At 42.3% G+C, this 27,296-nt stretch overlaps 1 protein-coding gene across 14 annotated transcripts in view; it reads right to left on the bottom strand.

The window, feature by feature from the left end:
• ELMO1 (engulfment and cell motility 1) overlaps window positions 1-27,296 on the bottom strand; it is a 730,817-nt gene that overhangs the window by 2,953 nt on the left and 700,568 nt on the right. For 13 of the 14 annotated variants that reach the window (XM_027075272.2, XM_053218216.1, XM_053218217.1 and 10 more), the window contains 3 exons: window positions 22,420-22,527; window positions 14,614-14,696; window positions 3,813-3,890 (listed from right to left, as the gene is read on the bottom strand). In XM_027075272.2, the coding sequence (XP_026931073.1) occupies window positions 3,813-3,890; window positions 14,614-14,696; window positions 22,420-22,527 (269 nt within the window). Of the gene's footprint in view, window positions 1-3,812; window positions 3,891-14,613; window positions 14,697-22,419; window positions 22,528-27,296 lie in introns of those variants that run through there. The other variant, XM_053218222.1, reaches the window with a different exon arrangement.

The raw sequence follows: 27,296 nt of genomic DNA, 5'->3' as shown, positions 1-27,296 counted from the left end.
CTTGCATATCTTGGGTAAGTAAATTTTATTCAGAAAAACTTCCAGTGAATTCTGATATACCTCCAGATACTGGTACCACTGAACTCCATGCTCTCTAAGGCTCCTTCCAGCTCAAACGCTGTAAATCCCTAAGTGCTGGGATTACTGCTTTTTGTACAGCCATGCCAGTCCTGGCTAGCTTCCTAGTACAGATTAATGTAACCCACAGGAATACTTCTGTGGCGCCTTTCTTTTGAGAAGCAGCAGGCACAGAAAATTTTATTGAAAAGTACATCAACCAATAAATAAAAACTCTGTAGTACAGAATCTGAGTTTGAAGTATCAAGATGAACTTACAATGTATTTTGTCTTTTAAAAAACACCATAGCTCTTAGCTTTGCCCATAAAAAGACCTAAAAATAATGATGAACCAAGCAATAGTAAGCACACCTAATGCCCAGATTCTGGTTGCTAAATACCATTTTCTACCAAAAAGGGACCAAGGCTCCAAAGAGAGAAAGCAGAAAACATGCAAGAGGAGCCTGGAACATTTTGTCATAGCAAAATGACTGAAAAGTTGTCAAAGACATCTGGGGTCACGTCAATTGGACACAAAAGTCAACCAGAAGGTGCTCCGACTTTCTCTAGATAGGATAATTTGGACATTGATAATGATAATAACTGCAACCTATTAAAACACTGATATGTTTACATCCATTACTTTATAATGGTGCTCAAACGCCAAAACACTTCATTGTTCTCATTTGGAAGATGAGGAATTATTTTGAAGACTAATAAGGGGAATCAAGTATTTATCCTGCCTATTATATGTAAATTGTATTACCTCAAATATGGGGCCAGTTTCCCGCTAATAAATGAGAAGGGAATGATAGAATTGAGATATTAACCTTTTCCAATGTCTAATGGGTCCAAGGATCTAGGCAATAATCATCAATGGCTGCTAACATCTCCGAAAGATAGACAACCAAATACAACACCACTGTTGCTTAAAGTTGTGCTTGAATTAGATTAATCCTCTAACTATCACTGAACAGGAAACACAGGAGACAGATAAACATGAGAAGTAACAGTGCAGGTTGCAGTAGGCAGAATAAACTCTCCTTTTAAGGGCAACCATGTCCTAATCCCTGGAGCCTGTGAGGATGTTGGGGTACACAGCAAAGGGGATTAAAATTGCTAATCAACTGATCTTCAAGTAGAAAGGTTATCTGAGATTGTCCAGGTGGGCCTAATGTAATCACAAGTGTCCTTAAAACATAGAAGAGGGAAACAGAATAGGAGTGAGTGAGAGAGGGAGTTCTGACTACAGAGAAGGAGGAGGTTGGAATGAAGTGCTATGGAGACTCAACCTCCATGGACAAATGGAGGCCGTGGCTAAGGAATGCTGGTGGCCTCCCAAAGTGGAAAGGGCAAGGAAGCAGATTTTCCCCTAGGCCCTCCATAAAGGAATTCAGGCCTGCCAATACTTTGATTTTAGCCCCCAAAGACGTGCATCTTCTGACCTCCAGAATTGTAAGGTAATACATTTATGTTGTTTTAAGCCACTAAATTTGTGGTAATTTTTTGCAACAGTGACCACAGCAAACTAATACACATACTTATAATAAAGCAAAATCTAGACTCTCAGCAAGGTTACCAGACAGATGACTTGTTTTTTTCAATGAATAAATTGCAAAGGAAAAAAAAAAGCAAAAGCAGATGCTCATAAGACAGGGAGATAGAGAGAAAGAGAGGAACCTACAGATTCAAAGAAACTGAAGAAACAAGTTAATCAATTTCTATGCATGGACCTTATTTGGATTCTGATCGGAACAAAGTATAAAAGAAACACACACACACACACACACACACACACACACACACATACATACACGAGGCAAGTGGAGAAATCTGAAAACCGACTACAGATCGTAGTATCAAAATGTCTAAAAAAGTCAGGTGTAATAGTGGTATTGTAGTTAGGTTTCCAAATGGATGCTATTTTCAGAGATGCACACAGGAATATTTGCAAATAAACACTATAATTGGATTTACTTTGATAGGAATCTGGAGGGGGCAATTGGGTGTGGGTGGAGGTATAGGGGAGACCAGATTGGCCCCGAGTTGATTAACTGCTGACACTTGGTGACAGGCACTGGAAGGAAGCTGAGTTCAGGTCCTGCTCTCCGCCTTCCTGGCTACACAGTGCAGGGGCCAGGGAGACGGGGTTTCTGGAGCAGGGGTCCTGTGGTTTAAATTCCAGCTCTGTTATGTACTACTTGTTTGACTCTGGACAACTTTCTTAACCTCTTTGTGACTCGCTTCCCTCCTTTATCGAATGGGCATAATCACAGTTTGTTTCTTTCAGAGGTATGTGAAGATTAAGTGAGGGGAAGTACAGAGGATGCCTGGCACAGGGCAATCCACACTGGTTGTAAGTACTATCATCTTTACTAATGTTGAGGTATTCGATTTTAGGAGGCCACTCTCCTTATGTGGTAAATGAAGATACCTGTAATAGAATGTTCTGTTTTATTGACCGAGGATGCAAATAAAATGAGGTAATACATATGAAAGAGATTTGAAGACAGCAAAAGTATTCACAAGTGTATGGCATTTTTCTCCTCACTATGTCAATAAAATGTGGCAGTTACAAATAAAATTTGGCAGTCCCAGAACATTTATCCCTATCTGGAATTAATGCAAACTGGAGAAAACAGCCTTGCAGAGATTTAAATAACATCCACATTTCTACATTTTAAAGCAGTTTTCTATACTACTATGTATAAGCTGTATATGTCTTAAATATGGTGGCCTGTGAATAACCACAATTTTGTTTAAAAAGAGAAATGGTAGGACACAGTATCTATTTTCAGAAAGATGAAGACAAAGTCATACCCTTTTGCAAACTAAATGTCAAGTAACACAGAATTACATTTAAGCACCATTCTAAATGCAGGATTTGCATCTAATCTTTCCTCTCTCTTTGGGATGTACAATTTTATGCAAAAGCTTTAAACCAGTGAAAACTAGATACTGAATAACTTCTAAATGAGCAGAGTCTCCTAGGGGAGATGGGAAACAAAAGTCAGGTTCCATTAAAATGTTCCCTTCCTTTCTAAAAGCTGTTTATGCAACCGTATGTAAAACAAAAATTTGAATGGTATCATCTAAAAATAAGAGTTTCAAACATAATATTGGGCTCTGGTTTACAAGAGAACAAGTTAAATCAACCATAGCTGCTATTTCACCTTACAAATACATTTTCCTAGATCTATGCTAAATATTTTAAATATAGCTGACAGCGTGCTTCAAGAAGAGAAACAAATTATACATATAACAAGATGTCAAAAAGGAATAAAATCATCTCAAAAATAAAATTCCAACAGCAGAGACAGCCCAAAACTCTTAAAATAACTTAAAGAAACATGGTAGAAAACCTACTTCATCAAATGTTTTAAAGAAGAGAGACACGTTTATCTTGGGAAGATCCTGACTAAAAATTAAATACTCAGTGAAAACCAGCGCTTGACCAGGGCTGATTCTTCTTCAAATCGACAATTATGTCCTTGCTGAGTATGAAGCATTTGTACATTCTTTTTCTTTACCATGAACTACTGGTCGAGCTAGTAAGAGGTTGAATTGGTTATAATGGGCAGTTTTTAAAGAAGTCTCCATTCTATTCCAAATCAACAAGATGTTCCTTTGTTCATGATTTTTCTTAGGCAGGCTTTTTTTTTAAAATGAAATTTATTTCCAATATTTCTCTCTTGCTTGCTCTTCTAGAGAAAATGTGACACTCTCTCACAAATTAACCCCACTGAGACCCTTACCTCGTGTTTGTCAGGAGCTATGAAGTTCAGCTGGCAGTTTGAGTCATACAAGATCGAGAAAGCAAGTTCAAGCACCTCCTGCAAGGGATGAGAGAAAGTACCACGTTAAGAATGGGTACATTCGTTCCACAGTTACAAATGGTTGCGGACTGAACGTGGAATAAGCCCACACAAGAGGGGCTTGTCAGTGAGGCTGATGGGGGGAAGGAGCATCCTTTTTTTCCAAGGTTCACAACACTTTCCTTCTATTCAGGGGAAGTCTGCATGAACCATCTCGTTCAATTCTCAAGGTAATCCTTGCACAAGTGTGATCATTTCTCTTTTATGGCAGGGGCTTGGAGAAGTTAAATGACTGTCCAAAGCCATATAACCCCAAAGCCATGCCACTCTTGTTTCTTCAGCATCTCCTTTCCAGGTCCAGGGAGGCCTTGAGAAATAGTAAACTCTTCCCTAACCAGCAGATTAAGGGCTGCTCTATCGTTGATTACCCCAAATACACAGATGTCCATGTGGGTCTGAGCTTCCTAAAACATGAAAGCTACATGGGAGTCCATGAGGCTTGTGGGTGAACTCATTATCTTTAGGCCCTTTGTTCCTTAAGCTACTGTAGAGCAAAGGCCACACGAAACTTAAATTTTATCCAAAAAGGCTGCAGAGTATAACGGAGAAGCAAGGGCCCAGTGTCAGAATGCCTGGGTTCCTTCATTGGTGAGTGCCTGTTGAATGCAGGCTATGAGTCAGACACAAAGGGCCAAGGACTAAACACCACTGCCATTTCATTGTACCTGTATGACCTTGGCCGAGACACTGTCATGTCTAATATGTATGTATGTCTTAAGAATTTAATTCTATGTGCTGTACAGTATTGGGCACAATGATTATTCTACTAGTTTGAGCAGTCAGCAGGATACAATCTTTGCAAGATGACAGTCATGGCACATCTCAACACCCTACCAGCTCCTAATCTGGAGAAGGGCCAAGTGTATCCACATTGGTGCTCTACATTGTTATAACACACAGATATTGCATAATTTCTCAGGAGGGCATAGCTTTCCACATCACTCTCTGCCTAACATCTATCAGAGGATTGCCTTTGGCCACTCATGCACAGCAAGAATGCCCCAGAAAGAAGATGGACCTCATCTGTCTAGATGAGGTCAATGCCACCAGATTTCAGAATTTCAAATGGATTAAAGAGTTCTTGCCAAGTGAATTCTGAAGGCTTAGCATTAGCTGGATGCCTCTCCTGACAAAGTCAACCTTCCGGCTATTTGGGCTCTCGTGAGGTTTGTCTGTATCTGACTCATGAAGAAGGAACAGCTCTTGTTCTGAGCCCAGACCTACCAGGATCTCACACTCTTTCGGCCTCCTCACCCTGCCTGAAGTAGGAGCAAGTGAAGCAAAGAATGCCAAGTCAAGAATGGGAGCTTCTGTAAAACTACCCCATCCCCATTTTCCTTTCTTCTCTCTCAGGCCCCCATTCAGGTCTGCCCAGTGAAGGCCAATAATATTAAAATGAAACAAAAAAGAGCTCACCAAATGAAACAAAAATATTTTTTCCACTAAGCTTGGAATCTCCCTTGGGTCTTTTAGTTTGTCATGAGCCCTACTAGTGATATCATAAATTGGTGTTATCTTTTTAAAAAAACCATTCAGGCAATCCTTATCAAGAACCGGGGATCTCATTCCTGGGATTATTCCTAAAATTCTCAAAACCAAGCAAAAACTGTATACATTATTACCTGTAAGAGCATAATATGAGAACCAAATAAATGTCCTCCCCACTTTGGGTAAACAAGTAAAGAAACCACAAGTGAGCAGAGAAGTATATTCAGCCAGCCATTCAGTATAATAATTATGAAGAACTGATCTGATGTGACAAAAATCAAGAAAAATGAATGTTATTTACATGCTGATCACAATAATGAACAATGTCTACCTGTGAACAGAGACTGGAGGCAAATTATGTGAAATAAAAATCATGTTAAGATGCTGGGATTATTTTTTCTTTCAAAAAAGCTTAAAACTTTTTTTTCAATAAAATATAAGCTCTGATCTCATATATTCATGAAAAAATTGTTCTTAGATTAGGAACACTGATATAAATGATTTTTTACAAATTTTAGTAACATTCAGGAAAACCCTCTGACTCATGCTTGAGCGATTGGATAGAAAGGGGAGGATAGGCTTTGCTTGTGAACGACCAGTCAGTATATGGCAGCCTGGCAGCCACCCTAGGTGAGCTTCAGAGGTCACTGGAAAAAGGTGAAATTCACAAACAGATTTCTGGGCGGATAATGGACAACCGGTCCTCTGCTGAGGGCAGTCACGTGAATCATCCCCTTGCAAATGACAGCCAGTGTGAACACCACCAGGGCCCAGAAGCAGCTGCTTGACTAGGTGCTAAAGTCACTTGAGGCCAGAGTGTCAGTGTGGTTGTCCTTGTGACACCGTCTGTTCTGCAGAGGCACAGAGAAGGAAGAGAAAGGAGGGGGCCTGCAAACTTCAGGCTCTGCCCTCCTAAGGCATAAACCAGTGAGGACGTGAGTGAATGAACGGAGCTGTCATGACCTAGATTCCTGATAAACACAGGCAGGAAATGGGAAATTCGTGACGATGTCAATCCCCACTTTCATTTCACTAAAGCTGCCTAGGAGGGGTGGGAGGAATTAATTCTCTGAACCACATGACTGCATTAAAGGCTGCTATCGCCTGTAATGAGTTTTATTGACGTCTCTGGCTTGTTGTCATTGAGTCGTTGGTGGAGGTCAGCTCTTCAGCACTTCAAGCACAGAGGCTACAGAGCTGGGAGCGATGCCACCTCTTGGACTAACACTCCAGAAGCTGCCACCTGTCCAAACTGTCTGTGAGGGGAAGAGGTGCCAGGAGATGGTAGAGTCGTGGTCATGGGTCTGGGGAACGTCCCCCTCTTGGGTTTCATCACGCTCTGTGGCACTCAGACATCTGATGCTCTGGGGCTTTGCTATTCACAACCTAAGGTCTTTTATGCCCTCTGGATTTAATTCAGTGAAAAACAATGTTCAGGAGCTCCTTATTTTCATCTTCTATTCCATTAATTCACATCTCTCAGCATGTGAAGGAAGTCCTGGGATGGGAGAATTCTGGGGATATGGGAGGCAGGAGAAACTGAAGATTCCCCCCCCAACCCATGCCCTGGGGCCTCTGACCCCATCCTCAATTCCTGGGCCCTAAGACCAGTGATAAGACATGCTAGGTCAGGGGAGCTCAGAGAAATTCTGGGCATGGATGGCACTTTGTTTTAAGGATTGCCATTTTCCAGGGGTCAAATGACGGACCGACTGAACACAAGAGTAGAGTTTGATACAACATATTTTCAGTATCCAGTGTTGGCTGCCATTCCTTTTATTGTTTTGGGGTGACATGCCTTCTTTGGCCATCTTTCCCAGCATTCACTTGAACTGTGTTGGTTCTCCACCATGTATCTAGGTCATCTTGAGGGCAAAGCATTTTGATTAACGACATAGGGTATAACTTGGCATGTGTGTGTGTGCTAAAATTGGCCATAGGCATAGCAGTAGATTTCATAGCTGTAACACACTGCTGCTCATCTATATCTCTATGAGTTTGAGTTTCTATTTTAGAAGGCAAAAATTACTCATTCATGTAGTACATAATAATAGAGGATACTGCCTTCTTCAGGCAGCTGTAACTTTCTGGCCCCAATCTATCTTAGCATTATCAGCCAATAGTTCTCCCACCCATTTTCTTCTCTCTGTCTCTATCAATCCTATACTGTAAATTCAATGTCTCTCAATCAGAGGATATTCTTTCATATATTGGAAAGCCCCTGTGCCTTTTCACATATTCTCTCCTCCTCCTAGAAAGTCTTCCTCTTGCTTCTACCCCTGAACAATTCCTTTTCAAAACTCAGCTCAGATACCATTTCCTCTGGGAGCCTTTTTCAAGTCTCCCAGACTCTCCCTGTATTTAAAGGTTCTGGGGCATAGACAATATTGGATTATAATTGCATGTTGGCACATAAATTTTATATCTACTAGACACCCAAGGCCAGGGGCCAGGTTGTGCTTATCTTTCAATTCCTAGCTCCTGGCACTGGCATGGTACAAGGAAGATACTCAATGTCATATGAGTATGAATGATGAATAAAGTAAATCTCAGTAAAGGGCTTTTGGGTTAATACCAGGGTTTTCAAGCTGATGCTAGAACATTAGCTTCTAGTATAATCTGCTTCTTATTTCAGGTTCATGAATCACATTGGAAAAATAAAAGCTGGATTCTAGGACATAGTGAGAGGGAAGCTTCTGCTACGTCAAGGATAGTCCTATCCATATCAGTGATATCTGGTCAGATCTTCCTTCTGGGGACTATGTTCACTACTTACGCTCAGAGCTCATCTTGACTGGCATCCAATGCTGACTGAGTGAATGACTCTAGGAACAAGTGCCTGTGCCTTCAGGGAAAGGTTTGGTTCCTTTCCCTTTCCTATTCCCAGGACCTTAGACAGTGCCTGACATATCAGATGTTGAATGAGTGAGAAGTCCTGTCAGTTACCAATATATTGCTATTAATGAAGTGTCTCCCTTATGGACCCTAATTCTCAGTTTGTCTTGCTCAGCGATTAAACTAACCAAAAGACCCATGGCATGAAATGTCAGAACCTACCCTCTAGTTGGAAAAACTGTCTGAAGAGCCAGCAACGCACCTTAGTTATTTCCTCTACCATGTACTGACAGATCTCTTGTGGACACATTTTGGTCAGGTCTCCTTTTAAGCTGCAGGTCTCCCCTTTTCTACCAGAAGTCCCAGAGGTAGGGAGCAACAGCCCTGTGGAGTACTAGGAGAAGGGGTGTGGGTGTGTGGGATTGAGGAAGGCAACTCTCAGAACCCACGGTTTCCTCTTTGCCTTTTGATGTTTTGCCTGATGAACTGGGTGTATGAACACTATAGATGTTGCAAGACAAACAATTTTCATGTGTATGCAATGAAAGAGCCAGGCTGGCAGACATACTGCCTATCTCAGCCCTCAAAGTAGCCTGGAAGAGCTGGTGGTGACCAGAACATCTAGACCAGTGAATACCAGGAAATAGCCTCTACTGGTTATTTATCTATGTGTTTATAGCACTGGGCCTCATTTATCCATCCATCCATCCATCCATTCAATTTTCCATGAGTTCCATGACAAAAAAACCAAAAACCAAAACCCAAAATAGACTGGAAAACGCCATTTACTCAGTTTGTTTTGTTGATCTCCTCTAAGGGGAGAGGAGTCTGACACAGGAAGGCCACATCACCCACACATATCATCCGCTCAAATGAGATCATCATCCCCACACCTGTTTTGATGTTGGTAACTTGTGTCTTTTCTCATTTTTTCTTGGTTAGTCAGGCTGGAAGTTTATAAATTTTATTAATCTCTTCTAAAAACCAAGTTTTGCCTTTGTTGATTTTCTCTACTGTTTTCAGTTTCATTGATTCTACTCTAATATTAATTATTTCTTTTCTTCTGTTTTCTTTAGGCTTATATTGCTTTTCTCCAGTTTCCTAAGGTAGAAAATTTATTGATTTTATTATTTTTTTTTTCAACTTTTTTTTTTTTTTTGGGACAGAGAGAGACAGAGCATGAACGGGGGAGGGGCAGAGAGAGAGGGAGACACAGAATCGGAAACAGGCTCCAGGCTCCGAGCCATCAGCCCAGAGCCTGACGCGGGGCTCGAACTCACGGACCGCGAGATCGTGACCTGGCTGAAGTCGGACGCTTAACCGACTGCGCCACCCAGGCGCCCCGAAAATTTATTGATTTTAAATCTTACTTCTTTTCTAATATATATGCATTTAATGTTATAATTTTCCCTCTAAGCACTGCTTTTGCCCCATCCCACACATTAAGTTATATTTTATTTCTATTTAGTTTATTTTGTAATTTCCATTGAGATTTCTTTGAACTATGGGTTATTTAGAAGTGTGTTCTTAAACTTCCAAATATTTGGGGAGATTTTCCAGCTATCTTTCTGTTACTGATTTCTAGCTTAATTCCACTCTGGTCTGAGAACATACTTTGTATGATTGTTATTCTTTTAAATTTGTTAGGATATATTTTATGGCCCAGAATCTGGCCTATCTTGGTGAAATGTCTCTTGTGAGCTAGAGAAGGATGTGTAGTCTGCTGTTGTCAGATGGATTTTCTACTAATGTTAATTAGATCAAGTTGACTGATGGTGCTCTTCTGGTCATCAATATCTTTACTGATTTTCTGTCTGCTTCATCTATCAGTTACTGACAGAGGGGTGTTGAAATCCCCATATAATCATGGATTTGTGAATTTCTCCTTTCAGTTCCTTGTCTTTGGTTTTCTGAAGTTGGCATATTCCATGCCCAAGTGGTTTTTGTTTTTGTTTTTGAGTAGTTATCCTGCTTAGTGTCCTCTAAACTTCCTGGATTTGTGATTTTATGTCTGTCATTAATTTTGGATTGCATTAGCTATTCTTTCAATATTTCTTTTGCTCCATTCTTTTTCTTCCGGTATTCTAATTACACATATGTTATACGTTTTGCAATTGTCCCTCAGTTCTTTGGGGTTCTAATGTTTTCATTTTTTTCCTCTTTACGTTTCAGGTTAGAAGTTTCTGTTGACTCATCTTTAAGCCACTAATAGTTTCCTTGGTCATGTCAAGTCTATTGATAAACCTATTAGAAGCATTCTTCACTTCTGTTACAGTGTTTTTATTGATAGTCTTTCCTTTTGATTCATTTCTAGAGTTTCCATCTCTTTGCTTAAATTACCCATCAGTTTTTTCAGGTTGTCTACTTTTTCCATTAGAGCCTATGACACTTATAACCTAGTCATTTTAATTTTTTTAATGTTTATTTAATTTTGAGAGAGGGAGACACAGAGCATGTGTGGGGGAGGGGCAGAGAGAGAGAGAGAGAGAGACAGAGAGAGAGGGAGACACACTATGAAATAGGCTCCAGTCTCTGAGCTGTCAGCCTGACATGGAGCTCAAACTCACGAACCATGAGATCATGACCTGAGCTAAAGTTAGACGCTTAACCAACTAAGCCACCCAGGCTCCCCCAACCTAGTTATTTTAAAATTCTGTCTGATAATTCCAGCATCTGTGTTATAATGGAGTCTGGTTCTGATGATGATTGCTTTGTTTCTTCGGGCTTTTTTTTTTTTTTTTTTTTTGTGGCATTCCTATAATTTTTTGGTTGAGATCTAGACATGTTGTGTCAGGTAATAGGAAGTAAGATACATAGACCTTTAGAGTGATGATTTATGTTGATCTGGCAAGGAATTGGGATATGTTTAACATTTGCTATAGCTATAAGTGCCAGAGGCTTCAAATTCCTGTAGTGTCCCTGTTTTTGTCTCCTCTACTGACTTGGGGTTCCCTAAGTACTCCTCCTCAGAGAGAGTTTATGCCTTGAAGATCTTTCAGCCCTGATCCAACATTATTATCTTGGAGTCTTATTAGTGTGGTGTTAGGACATGGGTGAGGGACAGTTTTCTATAATTTCCCACTTAAGTCCTCATCTTTTAGGGGCTCTATATCTTGTGGCTGTCGCCTTCTCAAGTTGCATAGCCTTCCCTTTCCCCTCATACCCCTCCCCTTTTTCTTGGCTGCAGAGTTTCCTATCAATTTCCTTGAGGCTCTGACTGCTGTTGACTGTTTCTCCCCTACGCCCAACTCCACAGTTGAGGCAGAAAGGCTAAAATGGGGTAAAATGGGGGAAACTGTCTTCACCTAGATAGGAAAAAGGGCTTTGTTATGAAGAAGGCTCTGGCATATTTTACGATTACTCTTCCCTTTCCCCTACCAGAGACATGAGGAGTGGTCCTTCTCAGTTCTTCCCTGCAAGAATCTCTAGGGTTCCTGGAGGTAAAGCTCATGAAAGTACGACCCCCAGAAGACTGAAACCCCAAGTTCCTCCCTCTCACACTAGCCCTCACTCAGCTTAAAGCAATTAATCAGAATTGTCACTTAACTGATCCTATAATTGATAGCACTGGTGCATTTTGCTCCTGGTGAGCACATCTGGCTGTGATTCTTTGGATACACCGGACTCTCCAGATTCCGGGGCGGGGGGGGGGGGGGTTGTTTGCCCTGCAACCTCAGTTCTCTGGTAGGTCCAAGAAAATTGTGGATTTTCACTTTATTCGATTTCTTCTTACTATAAGGATAGGGGTGAAAATTCCCAAGCACTTTATATGTTGGGGCTGAAACCAATCTCTCCACACATATTTTACAGAATTCTCTCTATCCCTACTCAGAGTCCATGAGTCCTGGCAATCTGTTTTGCCAGCAACTACACCTCTCCTGGTATTCTCTGGGTTATAAACTCTTGTTGCTGTCAGTTTCCCCTCATTGTTTCCTGCTCAGCGGCAAGTGTTATATAACCATGGGACTGAGTGGAGTCAGTGCTCCCTGAGACTGTGTACTGCATCTCAGTGGGTAAAGGAGACAGACCGTGAAGGCTGGTATAGTTAGTTTGCTGGTAAAGTTAAGGATGCTCCTCTGAAATCTGATGAGAAGTACAACCCCTGTTTCCCCATATCATGAAGAAGAGAGAAATGCGGTGTAATGGATGACCCACAGACTCTTAGGCATATGCCCTCGTGTCATTACGCTTGTCAGTCAAGTGAACTGCGTGATGGTGTTGTGACAGGCTTGATAAAGAAGGAATTCACATAGAGTTGAGGTGAGTAATACACATGTAACTTAAAAAACAATGATCTTGCCATCGGCCTTCTTAGTTGTATCTGCTCCCCTTTATCTTCCTATATAGTACTTTCACTGCACTTTTGTTTTTCCTTAACCATAGACAGGGTCATCCTATGCAGATGTGGATTCCCCTTTGTCTTACAACATTTGAAATTACAGATCAGAGATTGTTCACTTTAACCCTGATTGAGAAGGAGATGTGTATAAGCTTTACATTCCTCTTAGATACAGACATGGACGATGAAGGAGAAACCTATCAATCTGGGTGGTATTTTTGGTGCCAAGGTGGCTGGAGCACCCAGATCAATCTGAATAATTTTGTTCATGGATGGGTACTACGTATTACAAGATGCTGAGAGGGAGAAACAAATAATTGGCTCCCTGATGGCCCTTCCAAGGGCAAATACTTCCAAACTGAGGGCAAAGGAAATTCTTCCACCTTTTCAGATAATGCCTCTTCCCCACGCCCTCTAGTATGGAACATGGTCTGTTATGATGATCAGTTGGTTGGTAAACTAGGAGGGGAGGGTGAAAAATATTGTGACATGAAGGAGATTTAAGCAGTATTCACCTTTGGGGAAGTTTTCTCCTTTAAGATGGGTTTCAGTTATTTCACAGTACTTTCCATGATGGTGAAGGCTATCGGGCCCTTAAGTTTTCTAAAACATTTTGAATCATCTGGTCTCTGCCTTTCCCAGGCTTCATAGAGACTCCAGAGAAGATACTAAGAAGGTAAGGACAGCAGATGAAAATGAAAGAGATTGGGGAGGAAGTCAGGGAAGGGAGAACATGAACATAAATGAGAAGTTAGGAGAGGCCCTGAGAATGGATGGGGATGAGTGGAGAAGGCTTGAGAGAGGGCTGGGTGACAACAATAAGGGACATTTCCTGTGGTTGGAAGGGGACAGGAAGTGAGAAAATGGAAGAGGTGGTGGGGATTTGAAGTGATGAGGTTCTTTGAAAAATTAAAAATAGAACTACCCTACAACCCAGCAATTGCACTACTAAGTATTTATTTATTAAAAAAATTTTTTTTGATGCTTATTTATTTTTGAGAGAGATAGAGACAGAATGCGAGTGGGTTGGGGCAGAGAGAGAGGGAGGCACAGAATCTGAAGCAGGCTGCAGGCTCTGAGCTTTCAGCATAGAGCCTGACGCAGGGCTTGAACTCACGAGCTGTGAGATCACAACCTGAGCTGAAGTTGGATGCTCAACCGACTGAGCCACCCAGGCGCCCTAGTCAGTAATTATTTAAAGGATACATGAGTGCTGATTCGAAGGGGCATATGCACCCCAACATTTATAGCAGCACTATCAACAATAGCCAAATTATGGAAAGAGCCCAAATGTCCATCAACTAATGAATAAAGAAAATGTGGTACACACACACACACACACACACACACACACACACACACAGGAATATTACTTGGCGATGAAAAAGAATAAAACCTTGCCATTTGTAACATGGATGTGTATTATGCTAACTAGAGTGTAGCATACTAAGTGAAGTCAGTCAGAGAAAGACAAATATCAAATGATTTTACTCATATGTGGAATTTAAGAAACAAAACAGATGAACATAGGTAAAGGGCAGAAAAAATAATATAAAAACAGAGAGGAAGGCAAACCATAAGACTCTTAAATACAGAGCACAAACTGAGGGTGGCTGGAGGGGTGTTGGGTGGGGGGATGAACCAAATGGGTGATGGGCAATAAGGAGGGTACTTGTTGGGATGAGCACTGGGTGTTATACATAAGTGATGAATCACTAAATTCTATTCCTGAAATCATTATTATACCATATGTGAACTAACTTGGATTCAAATAAAAAAAAAAGAACATGAAGAAAAAAAGAAAGCGATCAGTGAAATCACAAGGCTGAGAGATGTAAAAGCATTAGGAAAGGATGAAGGAGGGCGGAATAAGTGATGTGCAATAGCACACGCATGCGCACACACACACACACGCACACACACGCACACACGCATTGCTACTAAAGCAGGGCTGGGCCCACCACAGTTGCTGACTGCACGGTGTGCATAGAACTGTTTGCAATAATTTCGGAATCATACCTTGTTTTGTTTAAGGGCACCTTTCTCTTTCATATGAGGGCAGTCCTTCCCCGTCACCACCGCTTTGATATCTGCCACCGGCACTGCAATTCATAAGAGAAAATGAAAGTAACTACACCATGTGAAAGCTGAGATGTCAATAAAGAGTCAGGAGTGAGCACTGAGTCGGCGGGCGCAGTTGTCATTCTGAGAAACTACCGCAGAAAGAGGAAATAAAAAAAGAGGCAAAAAGAGAAAGAGGAGTCAGGCAGGGTCCCAGGGACAGAAAGGAAAATAGTCTGCTAAAAAGCATCCCTGGGGAGAAAAGTCTATGTTCATGACCAGAATTTGTGAAACAAATGCCCATTTGTCAAACAAATTCCTAAGAAAAGCTATCATAGTCATGTAAAAGTGATGGTACTAGAATCAGTAGTAATAATAATGATAATAATACCAGTGGTGCTAATCCTGATATTAGGCAAGACCCCTTTTGCTGGGAACAATGCCAAGTGCTTTGCTTCTGAGAAGCTATTAGCTTCTGAGTTTTGGATAATGAGGAGAAGCAACCTTACCACAAAAAATTGATCTGAATCTGAAGAGTCACTCTCCAAATCCTCAGTCTCTACCACCTTGTTAATTCTCACAACTCTGGGAGACAGATTTTTGTAATCTCTGTTTTACAGACAATGAAAGTAAACTCAATTAAATAAAGGGAACATTCCTTTCTGATAGGGAGATGGTAGCCGGTATTTATCTTGGAGAATAATGCAGTTAGATAAAACGATGTTATCTCATGTCTTACTCAGGACTTGGAGGAAGATAAAAGACGGGTTTGTGTGTTTCAAACTTTTGTCAAGATCACCTGAGAGAGGGAAGGCAGTAGGATGGTTTGGAACCATAGCTTAAAAAACTGTGAAGTCACCTGTCCCTCTCCAATCCCTAATCTTGTAGTCCCACAAGGGACTGTGAATCTAGAGGCCCACTTAGGATCTGCAGAAACTTCAAGTAACCAATGCCTTAGACTCCCTTAATGGAGAAGATGATGAGAGATTTCATAATTAAAATTCCCCTGCTTTTATTGGGGAATTGGGTTGTGGGGGAGAGATTTAGACGAAGACGAAATTATGAAATATATAGAATATCAGAATGATACAACAGGAAGGCCTTTTAAAAAGCTAACATTTTTCAGGTACCCTAAAATTCCTAAGACTTTGTTCAAATCTGTCGATATCCCCGAGAGCTTTCTTTAGCCCCAGAGAAAAGTGGGGTTTTGATCAACTCTTCCAGGAATCTCTGCATATACTCCCTGCTATCTGTCCCACCATGTCTGCTCCTTCATCCCGCAGTCCTAATTCTAGATCCCTTCGGCAGAAATTACTTGTGCTGAGTGGTATCCGGCTTTCCTCCCTTTCTGGACATATATGTGGAAGATTACACTTCCCAGCAACCTTTGCAGTTAGGTGGGGCCACATGATTATGTCTGGCCAGTGAAATGTGAGAGGCAACGGCATGCCAGTCTCTTCTAGACAGAGGCAGTAAAAAGTCACTGTCCACCAGAATCTCTTCAGAAACTGAACAAGCCATATATTCCATCCAGATGGCACAGCTGTGGGAGGGCAGAGCAGTCACTGGCCTGTGTCCCTGAGTGACTATGTGGGGCAGCACTTTCACACCCCATGTCAGTCACATAACATGAATGAGAATATACTCTTAGCGTCATAAGCCACTGTGATCTGGGGGGGGTCACTTGTTCCCGCAGCATAAGTCAGCAATGCAGCCTATCTTCACTGGCAGAATCCTTTACCTGGGATGTCTTTCCTGTCTCTGTTTGGCCCCTTTGAATTGGCATCTTCCTAAAGACAGTCTCTATAATTCCCGGACCTACTTTTGACCACAACCACTGACTTCAGTTCTTCTGAGATCCATTTTTTATAACCAGTGATCAGCCCTGTTCCCCTCAGTGGTCAATTGGGTTGCCTAATCACTACCCCAGGAGTGGACATTTGGGCCCTCTGGGAAGTTGGGTCAACTCCGTGTTTACTTTTCAGTTGAAAACCCGACACTGAAGTGAATTTGTGAAAGAGTTAACATCCTACGTCAAAAGCCTTCTCAAGCTTCAGATGGAGTTTGAGTCACAGTTACTGTGCAGAGAGTCTTTTGTTGTATCATATATAACATGGTCAATGAACTAGAAAGAGTTTCTACAATCTATAAATACTAAGTTACCCTTTGGCTTTGAAAAGCCATCATATGGAACGGGACAAGAGTAACACAAAGGTCTACAGTGGGAGTAGTCTTCAGAATCTCTAATGAGGAGGCTTCGGGGAAGAAAAGGCACTTTTCTACTGTGCTTGTGGCAGTACATATTCTGTTTTTTATATGCATTGTCCCCTGTCAAGGAGACAAGCTGCTATATTACTCACAGGATTATGGCTAAAAGGAAACACAAAATTCTAAAAATACAGCATGGCTTTTAAAGGTTGCTCTTTGCATAGTTTGTCTCTAGATGCATTGGAAGATTAGGCATCAGAAGGCTAGAATGCCGTCCTTTCTATTCCCATGAGCAGAATCAGACTCACGTCTCTTGAATCTACACTCTGAGGAGGCAGGAGCGGGCTCCTGATTACTTCAAAGTCAGGCTAGTGTTTCCATTAGGCATTTTTATGTGGGAGCAGCATAAAGAAAGGGTGCCCAGAGATATGGGAATCAAAAGGGTCCCTGCTGGCACCCAACAGTCCACTCTAAATCTTTGGAGGTATGGCCTCATTTCTTTCTGCCCTTTTTTCTCAGTTTGAGCTGGACTGAGATCATCTCATTCAATACGACCATTTTACAAATGGGAAGACTGAGGCCTCAAGAGAGGAAATAAATTATACAATGTCACGTAGTTAGTGGAGGACAGAGTCAGGACTGTTTTTTCTTCTACCCTACCCTCCCTTGCTTGGTCATGACTACTCCCTACATTTGGAAGCTGTCAGAATCCTCAAATCATGCTGAACAGAGCCCCAGATGTGGTTATCACTTCAGACTCTCTAGGAAACTCTTTAACTGCTGATATCTGTGGAAGGATCTGTAATTGTGATTCAAAACAAAAATACAATTGAAAATGCACACATGGCCACCAACATAGTTTTAACTTTCACCACTGAGAGCCACATTGAGGCAGAAACCACCCCAGGAAGTAGCTAGTAAGCCAAGAGCCCTTGCTGCAGACACAGCTCCACAGACGCTCTGGTGAGTGGTGACGCTCAGAGGAGGGACAGGCTGATCCTATCCCTGTTCAGTTCAATGAAGAATCTGATCTCTATCCTGGCAGCACAGAGTGGTGGGAAGGGCTGTGCCCTTGGTATCAGACTGGCTTTGAATTCTAGATCCACCTACTGGTTGTACCACTTTGGGCTTAAGTTCTTGGAGCCTAACCTTCCTCATCTGCAATGTGGAAACTATGGCATCAGCTACTCATATGGTTGCTCCAAGAATGAAGTCCTATTGCAGGAGCCAGGATCATTGTTGGCTTCTAATCGAGGCAGCACAGGTAGTGGGGAAAAGCCTGGGCCATGGAATTGGATGGCTGCAATCAGATCTCTGTTCTGTTTCCCGGCCACGTTTTCTGTACCTCCGTTTCCTTAACTGTAAAACAAGGGCAATCATGTCTACCTCTCCAGGTTGGTGAGAGGGTAATTTATGTAGAGCTCTTAGCATAGTGCCTGGCATATAGTAAGCACTCAATAAATGTTGTCCGCGATTATTCTCATTACCAATAATCAAAGTTAAATTGTCTCTATAGATCAAGGGACCTGAAGTATTCACTGTGCTTCAGTGACCCAAATTGCCCACTCTGTTTTGCTGTCTCAGCTGCCCCTCCCACCCTCTGTAATAGGCTTAATCGCCTTGTGCAAGGGAGTGAGCCTTCTTTCTGTCCCCTTGGATGTGGGGGTGAGAAGCTCTGGCCTAGATTCTTTCAAAGGGAGGCACTGAGGGGCCTGGGGCACAGCTGGAAAGCAATGGAGTCTAGTGTCTGGTGAGGGTGATGCAAGCCTGTAAACTTAGCGGGAGAGATGTAGGGCCGTATCTCCTGCCAAACAAAAGTAATATGAGAAGAGACTTCCTAAACCTTCAGGGATGAAGACAGCCAAGGAGAGGCCCTCAATCTTTACTCGCACTCTCTATATCAAGAAGATTCAATTACACTATTTGGTTCATCAATATCTCAATATTCAGCACTGATTAACTCAAGGGGCGGAAGACAATTTCCCCCTTGGTCTCAAGAGAGGGCAATCGTACATGACAAGAGCAAGGCACTTGAAATTAATTAAAGGAACATTTCATTTTTCTAGTGGAATGAGGTTTATGACTTTTAAGGGCTCTAAGATGATGGGCAGAATGCCCATGGAATTGGAATTAAAGGCAAACCAGGTGCCAGGCCTGAAGCAGCTGACTTTAGTTTCCCAAGATGGGGCTTCTCATCTCGAGCACATACCAGGTTCATTTTACTTATTTACGTGAATACACCCCCTACTTGGCTCACATGTGCCTACAGATATAATCTCAAGAACACACACACACACACACACACACACACACACACACACACACACCCCTGCATGCATACACCTGTACAAGTATGCATTCCTGGTTTATTTTTCAATGGATAGACTGTTAATGGAGAAACTCTTTTGAACTCCGAAGTACTGGATTTCAAAGGCTGCAGAGGTAAGGTAAGGTAAGACTAGAGTTTTGGAGCCATTGTCAGAACGGACGATTGTAACCCTTTCCCAGGACCAGTATCACTCTGTGGCCACTACCAAAAGCTGTTTAGAGATCTACAGCTCTAACCTTGCTCCTCTGTGAACACCCTGGCAAGCTGGTTCTCTCTGGCATTGGCATTCCTGGTTTATATCCGGTTACTTTTACCCTGGGCTCCTGGGGGTGCAGGCCTTGGTAGAGCTGGGGGTAGGGGCATCAGCTTGTGGGCAAGCCCAGGAACTGCCCCTACAAGTTCAGGAGCTGTCCACCCCTTGACCTTCTCTAGGAGCTGGGCTACCAGTTTCCTAAGCAACAGAAACAGCTAGAATGGGGGTGCTGCATATAACACCTGTAAACAATGCCAATCAAATGCCTATATGTGGGTTGAGAAGTGGATTATATCCCTATAACTACGGGAATAAATAATATGTCCAGTGAGTGGGAAAGCTGATTCATTGGTCCATGTGGGAAAAAAAATGAATTATGCTGTGTGCAAGTGTGTTTGAGTGTGTGTGTGTGTGTGTGTGTGTGTGTGTGTGTTTTCCCCAGACCACTTTCCCTATTTCGTGGTCAGGTGAAGAATGAGACTGTGGCAGACTGTGTATAGAACTGGTTGCAGGATGCCGGGGTGGCTCAGTTGGTTAAGCATCCCAACTCTTGATTTCAGCTCAGGTCAGGATCTCACAGTTTGGTGAGTTTGAGCCCCATGCTGGGCTCTGTGCGGACAGTGTGGAGCTTACCTGGGATTCTCTGTCTCCCTTTCTCTCTCTGTCCCTCCGTAGCTTTCTCTCTCTCTCTTTCTCACTCTTTCTCCCTCTCAAAAATAAATACATAAACATAAAAAAAAAACCCAAAAAACTTCTGTTTGCTTTGAGCAATAGTCACCATTAACTCTTCATTTTCCCACTGTAGCAGTGATTCCAAATTGCTGGCCTCTGGACAGTTCCAAGTTCGCGAGCAAAGTTTTGCCAGTAAGTTTTCACCAGTGAACAGCAAAGAGAGGAAAATGAAGACCAAGCTGTGAGTTTTTAATAAAGCTAATTTAATTTAGTAGAAGTAACTGTCCTATATTCCGAGATTAGGTCTTTCAGCTCTTTCTTATTGTTTTTCATGATTAAGAGCCCCTCCCCCTTCTTTTTTTAATGAAAGGAATGTGATATTAAATTTTAGTTAGATCTTATTTCTTACTAGACTTTTTTTTACCAAAATGAAAAGTTGGCAACCCACTGTCAAATCACTTTTTTTTTGTTCTTTTACAATATTTACTTACTGGTAAAGCCAAATTTGGGAAATCATCACGAAGATTATCAGGCAGTAACTAGCTCAGCAGTTCTCATTCTGAGTGTGCATCAGAACTGCCTGGAGAGTCTGTTTTAGACAGAGGTTGCCGATCCCTGTCCTCAGAGTTTCTGATTCAGTAGGACTGGAAAAGAGGCTGGAGAATCTGTATTTCTAGTAAATTTTCAGGAGATGCTGCTCACGGGTCAAGGACCATACTCGGAGAACCACTGGCCTGGCTTGTCCATGGTGGAATGGGGAAGGCTTTCTGAGACTTGAAGGGAGGATCCTCATTATAGGCAGAGGCCTGGAACGCTGCCAATGCAGAGACACTGTCCCAGATGCTGTAGCTGTGGGCTTCAGATTTCTTCCACCTTCCACTAGCGAGGCCAATAATGTGGGCCAGAGAAGCAGTGCTCCTATGAAAGCAAACAAGCTTGCTTTCTGAGCTAAGTGACTCTACAAAGACTAGACTGTTCCATTTCTAAGCTGGAGGAAGAGAGAATGTTCTAGGTTGTCCACCTGATCTGTCAGTGCAGATTCTGAATGTGTCAGGCATTTGTCACTTGTGGTTACTTTTTGCCTTTGGTGGCCATGGGCTGCAAGGAAGGTAGTACAGAGCTGACTTCCTTGGGCCCTGGGGTGATGAGAGGAAAGACCTTGGGGCTTGGGGCTAAGGATTCAGTCTGTGACATCCTGCTGAGATGACTTATGCAGGGTCAGTGTAACTTTTGAAGGCTACTTAATAGTGTTCTTTATTTGTTTTCTCACTCTTTCCCACTCTGATTTCTCTAACTGGGATGTCCTCTGAGGTTATGTTCATTTTATCTCATTTTTCTTCCAAACGAATGTATCACCCTTATGTATTTTAATGTTTATATAATACTTGGTTTAATTCGCACACTTAATACTGTCTAAGAACCTGGACCCTGGTTTGGTGTTGGGCTAAAATAATCTGGCAAATTACTGGCTCTTCAAAAACATACACATTAAAATAGAATTGTTCAGAAACAGCAAAGAAATACAAATAATATGTGTTTCAGGGATATGTATTTTAGCTGATGATAGAATGTAACTGATCATAAATGTTCTAAGTGTCAGGGGCCCCTGGGTGGCTCAGTCGATTGAGCTACCAACTCTTGGTTTTGGCTCAGGTCATGATCTCATTGTTCATGGGTTTGAGCCCTGCTGACAGTGTGGAGCCTGCCTGGGATTCTCTCTCTCCCTCTCTTTCTCTCTGCCCCTCCCTGTCTCACATACACGTGTGCCCTCTTTCTCTCTCAAAATAAATGAACATTAAAAAATATAAATAAATTTTCTAAATGCCTGAGTTACTTCTCTGAAGCAGGTTAGCCATCCTGGGGTCTCCCATTAGCTCTGCGTTACAGCCATGGGATACACTAAACTATAATGAGTACATGTGGTAGGGATCAAGTTCATGATTCATGGAAAATTATTCTGGGTCATCAGAAAAAGGCAATCAACAGAGTCAGGTTTCTATTGTCTTTGCTCCTTAAAACAGCAACTGGAGGAGTAGTGTGAAAGTGGACATCTGAAACCCAGCTTTACATTTTTCAGGAAAGATATGTGAGCATTCCTTCTGTCCCCTCCCCTTTTCTGTCCCGAAGCCCCAGTCTACTGGGGTCTCGTGCGTGACGAGAACGCTCAGGCCAGGACCTAAGACAAGATGAGACACGTCCAGTGGATTTATTTGGGCTGGTAGTTTTCCTGCGTGCTATTTTGTGACCAGGAAGAGAAACAAACAACCCAAACTCAGTCCTCCGACACAGGAGAGCCACTTACATTTGTCCTGCAAGGAATCGTGGGGCACTTCTCCCTGAGGACTTTCTTCCAAGTCTCCATAATGCAGAACCTTGTGGTTGGGTGAAAGTCGACAGTACCAAAACTTGTCTGAAGGAAAAAAAAAAACACAAATTTATAAGGTGAGTGATTCTGATTTCTAAAAGTATCGACATCCCGGGCGCCTGGGTGGCTCAGTCGGTTAAGTGTCTGACTTCAGCTCAGGTCACGATCTTGCGGTCAGTGAGTTCGAGCCCCGCGTCGGGCTCTGCTGACAGCTTGGAGCCTGGAGGCTGCTTTGGATTCTGTGTCTTTCTCTCTCTCTGCCCATCCCCCACTTGTGCTCTGTCTCTGTCTCTGTCTCTCTCAAAAATAAATAAACACTAAATTTTAAGTCTTCAGGAAGGAAGGAATTCTAGAGCCCTGGGCAATAGGCCTCTTGATTTTGATATTTAGTTAGCACTGTCCTGACTAAAATACATTGGGTAACCACTGGGGAGGTTATTAAATCCTTCAGGCATAATGGCAGCAGGTGTTCTGCGGTGGTGGCTTCCAGAGCGTCATTTCATCAGTATTTATAATGACTATGGGCATCCTTCCCTATCCTCTTAGGTCTGGCAAAAGTGGGGAGGGAAATGTAGAAAAAGCAGCTTTCTTGGAACTCCCCTGCTTCCACTTTCCTCTCCGAGATTTTGAAACTGTTGAGGTAATTTACTTGTGCCACATCTTAGTTGCTATACCGAACCCCCACCCCTGGGGCTAATACATGCAAATTAATCAACAAATGGATTTTTAGGATGCCAGTGATACACATAAGGGGTGGAGTTTATGAGGAAATAACCTAAATGATTCAGGGATTTATCCAAAGAATGAGGATATTCACAATCATCTCCTCTCTAATTCCTAGAGTGTAGTCCTCTGAATAGACATGACTAGAAGGGGATTAAGAGGTGCAGTCTTCCCTTTATAAAATGATTAAGAATGGGGATGTAATGTATGGCACAGGGAACACAATCAGTAGTATTGTAACAACTGAGTATGGTGACACATGTAACTACACTTACTGTGGTGACCATTTTGTAATATACGAAGTACTGAATCACTATAGTGTACACCTGAAACTCAAAAAAAAAAAAAAATTAAGACAAAAATAAAGAACTAGACATGACCAGGGTCTTAGGACCATACTTACAAATAACTCCCTCAACTTAACCTCCTCTGTGTTCCAAGGTAATAAAAATGAATAAGCCTGAGAGGTAGGGGGGAGGCAAAAACACTTTTTATAGATAAGAAATTTAAATTGTGACAGCAATCTTTGTGAAGCTCTCAAGCAAGGCTGTGCTTAGATGCCTCCTCCTCCAGGAAGCCCTCTCTGATTACTACTGCTGAAGGAACTCTCCTCATCCTCTTGGATGCCCCAGTGTCTTCTTTAATTATTAGTGCCCCCATGTTAAGCATCTTAGTATTTCCCCTTCTTTACCACAAACCCTAGGCAACTTGCCCTCGCAGGTGTACTGCTAACAATGACTGATGGAAGAAGAGGACTCAGGATACTCATGAGCCTGGACAGTGTGAAGCCAGAGCTCTCTAATGACAGCCACTGTCTTCATAATTGCACTGTCCCAATCCCTTGGCACAGTGCCTGGCACATGGGGGTTGCACAGTTGGTGTTGATTAAATTGATAAATGAGGACCCAAGGGGACTTGGTCAAAATGCTTAAGGCACAAAGCATCTATGACGTTGAAAGCATCTATGACCTGTAAGCCCCTTTGTGCAATGATGCAGTTGGCAAACATGGTGGCCTTGGTCAAGTCACCTCATTACTGTGCCTACAAACATGTATTGCTTTGAAACTGCTCTGACTAGAAAGCTATCACAACATTTTAAAGAAAGGGTTTTTCTATCTAAAATCGCCTTCACTGCAAAGCTTATATTTTAACTAGGACTCTTTTAATAGAAAAGAAAGATTTAAAAATGGAACTAAAAGCCACACAACGAACAAAGAAAATGCCCCAACTTGATCTACAAGAGCAAAACACCTTTGGGATTCCTATCTTCCTCATCTATAAATAGGGTTTGAGAACTCTTGAATGTACTCATAATATGGCAATCCACATTTTTAAAAGAATCTGAACTCTTCTGGAAAAATCTGGGAGGAAAGGAAAAGTTATTTGCTGGCTAGGGAAACATCTGGCGTTGCTCAATTTTCAAAATTATATCCATACATACAACATAGGTCATTTTCCTGGGAGAGTATTTCAAAGGCAGAGAATAAAGTTATTCCCTGAATAATTCACAGTCATTTCAATTAGGCAAACATGTAATCATCAATTTTCCATGAAGAACACATTTGGGAATCGGATTTGTAATTCACAATAGGAACTGTGAATTCCAAGGGGGCAGGCCATGCTTTGGCCGTGAGTAGCAATAGTGCTCAGGGGGTGGGGGTCCTGAATGACAGGCTGTGGAGGTTCCTCCTCCCCAAAGGGAACTTTCACCTTGCCTACATAGCCTGCGGTGACTGTCCAAAGCCAGCTGGAGAGATTTTCTACGAAGCTTTCTTCCCCTGATACCTTGGCGGTGCGATTTTTAGCTAAGTGAGCAACTGAAGGGTGACAGAAAGCCAGCAAGGAGTCAGTGAGCTAGCTGTGCACTGGGATATACAGGTCTTATTTAGAATAAGGTCCCAACCGGTTCTTTCCAGGGATCCCTGGCTTCTTAAGCTGGCATAAACTGTAAGGGTAATGGTAGGAACCTAAAGCCCAAGGGCCAGTATGATGCAATCAAAGATCAAAGATCATTCATTCTCAATATACTGGTGAGTGTTAAAAAATTTAAGTGGTATAACCAGATATCTTGTGAAGTAAAATGCACAACTTGTGTTCATTCGTAAGACTTCAAAAGTTTTTGCTGCATATACTTTCAAGGGAAGTTTACTTATCCAGTGAATATTTGCAGAGTGCCTACAAAACATGCAGCACTCTATTAGGTACAGCACAAAAACTGTTAGGGTGAAAGGCAGACAATGAGAGACAAAGCCAAGAAGCTCTAGGGCAACAGGCTCCCTTAGTTCTTAGCGGCAAATAAGAGAAACATGGTGGAAACACTTGCTTCCCAGGTTTGGGAAGTAGGGACAGGGACTCAGGGACTCTGGCCATACTGCAAGGAAAAACAGGGACAGGGAAGGTCTCTTGTGTAACATACGCTTCGATTCAGAAACGAAGAGAGACCCCTGGCTGTCTGTCAGGGTTCCTGAAGGCCAAGCAACCATCTTTGCAAAGTTGCCGTTGACATCTGCTTAAAAGGAACCCAAAAGGCTACCCAGAATCCCGCCTTAACAATAGCTGGTGCACAACTGACAGAATGTCCTCCTTCCAGGAGGCCTAAATTCTCTTGACTTTTAGGATACCACACTCCTCTAGTTTTCCTCCTTCCTCTGGCTAACTCCCCTCCTATCCTCTAGAAGTTCCTCTTTCTCAGTCCCCTACTGCAATGGTAGAGAGCAAAAAGATCGGTACGTCACCAACCTAAGTGATTGCTCTGTTGCTCCCCATCAAACAGGAAATCTTGGAAGGATGACAAAATATTGGAAGAGGGGCTGAACTGGCTTGGGGAAGCTGTTTTGACTCATAAACAAATGGGTGGATACTGTGCCAGTATCTTCCTCAGGATAAAGGCTGGGGTCATTAGTTCTGGGAAGGTTTCAAGGCATCATAATGTGTGTGTGTGTCAGTCTCAAAGGTGGAGCTGCCGTAAAGGACAACAGGGCTGCCAGCTCTGAGCAGCGAACACACCGGCTCATTGCGTGACACGATTTCAGTGTCAGCCGGCAGCAGCAGCTTGATTTGCAGTTTCTTTAATGGTAAGAAAAATGTGTATTTCTTTTCAAAGCCCAGCATGATGTTACTAGTTCCTCAATCCCTCTGGGCAATGAATGAGTGGATTATGTCATTAGAAGCAATTAGCAGGAGGCAGTGAGAACATTATCAAAGATTGTTTACTAGCATTTAAAGAATAAACAGGAGTTAATATAGAGGTCTTCCAGTCAATTATGAGTATTAGCACATTAATAGCCATTTATTCATTTCCCAAATTCAAAAACTGACAATTTGGAGACAATTTTGTACTTCATTTTCTTGGTCTGTCTCTGTATGTGTGCGTGTGCGTGCATGCATGCGTGTGCATGTGTGTGTGTGTGTGTGTGTGTGTGTGTGCGCGTGTGTGAAGGATGAGAGGAAAGCTGGTTTCAGAGCTCACAAGCCTGCTAAGAAGGTCTCCAGGGCTGATTAAAGCTATTCCCAATGTCACATAGATCATTACAGAGCTAATAACCACTGACAACTGTAATTCTTGCAGCACTGCTTGATAGAACTTTCTGTAATGATGGAAATACTCCACAGATCCTTATCCAATAATAAGAAAAGAAGAATTAAATTTTATTAAATTTCAATTAAATTAGCCATAGGTAGCTTTATCCAACAGTACGACTGATCATCTGTCTTCATCATCAAGGCTGGAGACATGTTTGGGGCTGGCCAGTAGGACCGTAGAGGAGGTGAGCAAGCTGAATAATAGCTACCACTGTTGAAAGTGAAATGCTGGGCAGTTCAGTGAGGTGCAGGTCAGCTCTGGCATGGACTCAGGGTGACATCTTTGCCTTGGGTGCAAAGGCCCCAGTTGGCTGGTGACTGCTGGCACAGGGAATCCTGAGAGACCTGTGTTTGGGAAGCAGGTGGCCTTTACTAGAATAAATTTTTAGAGAACTTCCCTTAGGATTTTGGAGCTTTCTCAGGTTAACCTAAAATGTGCAACATCTTCAATGTGTTCAGGTCTTCCTCCTGCCTAGGCTTGAAGGTTTCCAAGTCACAAAACATGAGGG

Source organism: Acinonyx jubatus, chromosome A2, assembly GCF_027475565.1.
Source record: "Acinonyx jubatus isolate Ajub_Pintada_27869175 chromosome A2, VMU_Ajub_asm_v1.0, whole genome shotgun sequence".
In the NCBI taxonomy this organism is placed as follows: domain Eukaryota; kingdom Metazoa; phylum Chordata; class Mammalia; order Carnivora; family Felidae; genus Acinonyx; species Acinonyx jubatus.
Note: the sequence above shows the minus strand (reverse complement) of the source record. Positions and strands in the feature narration are given on the sequence as shown.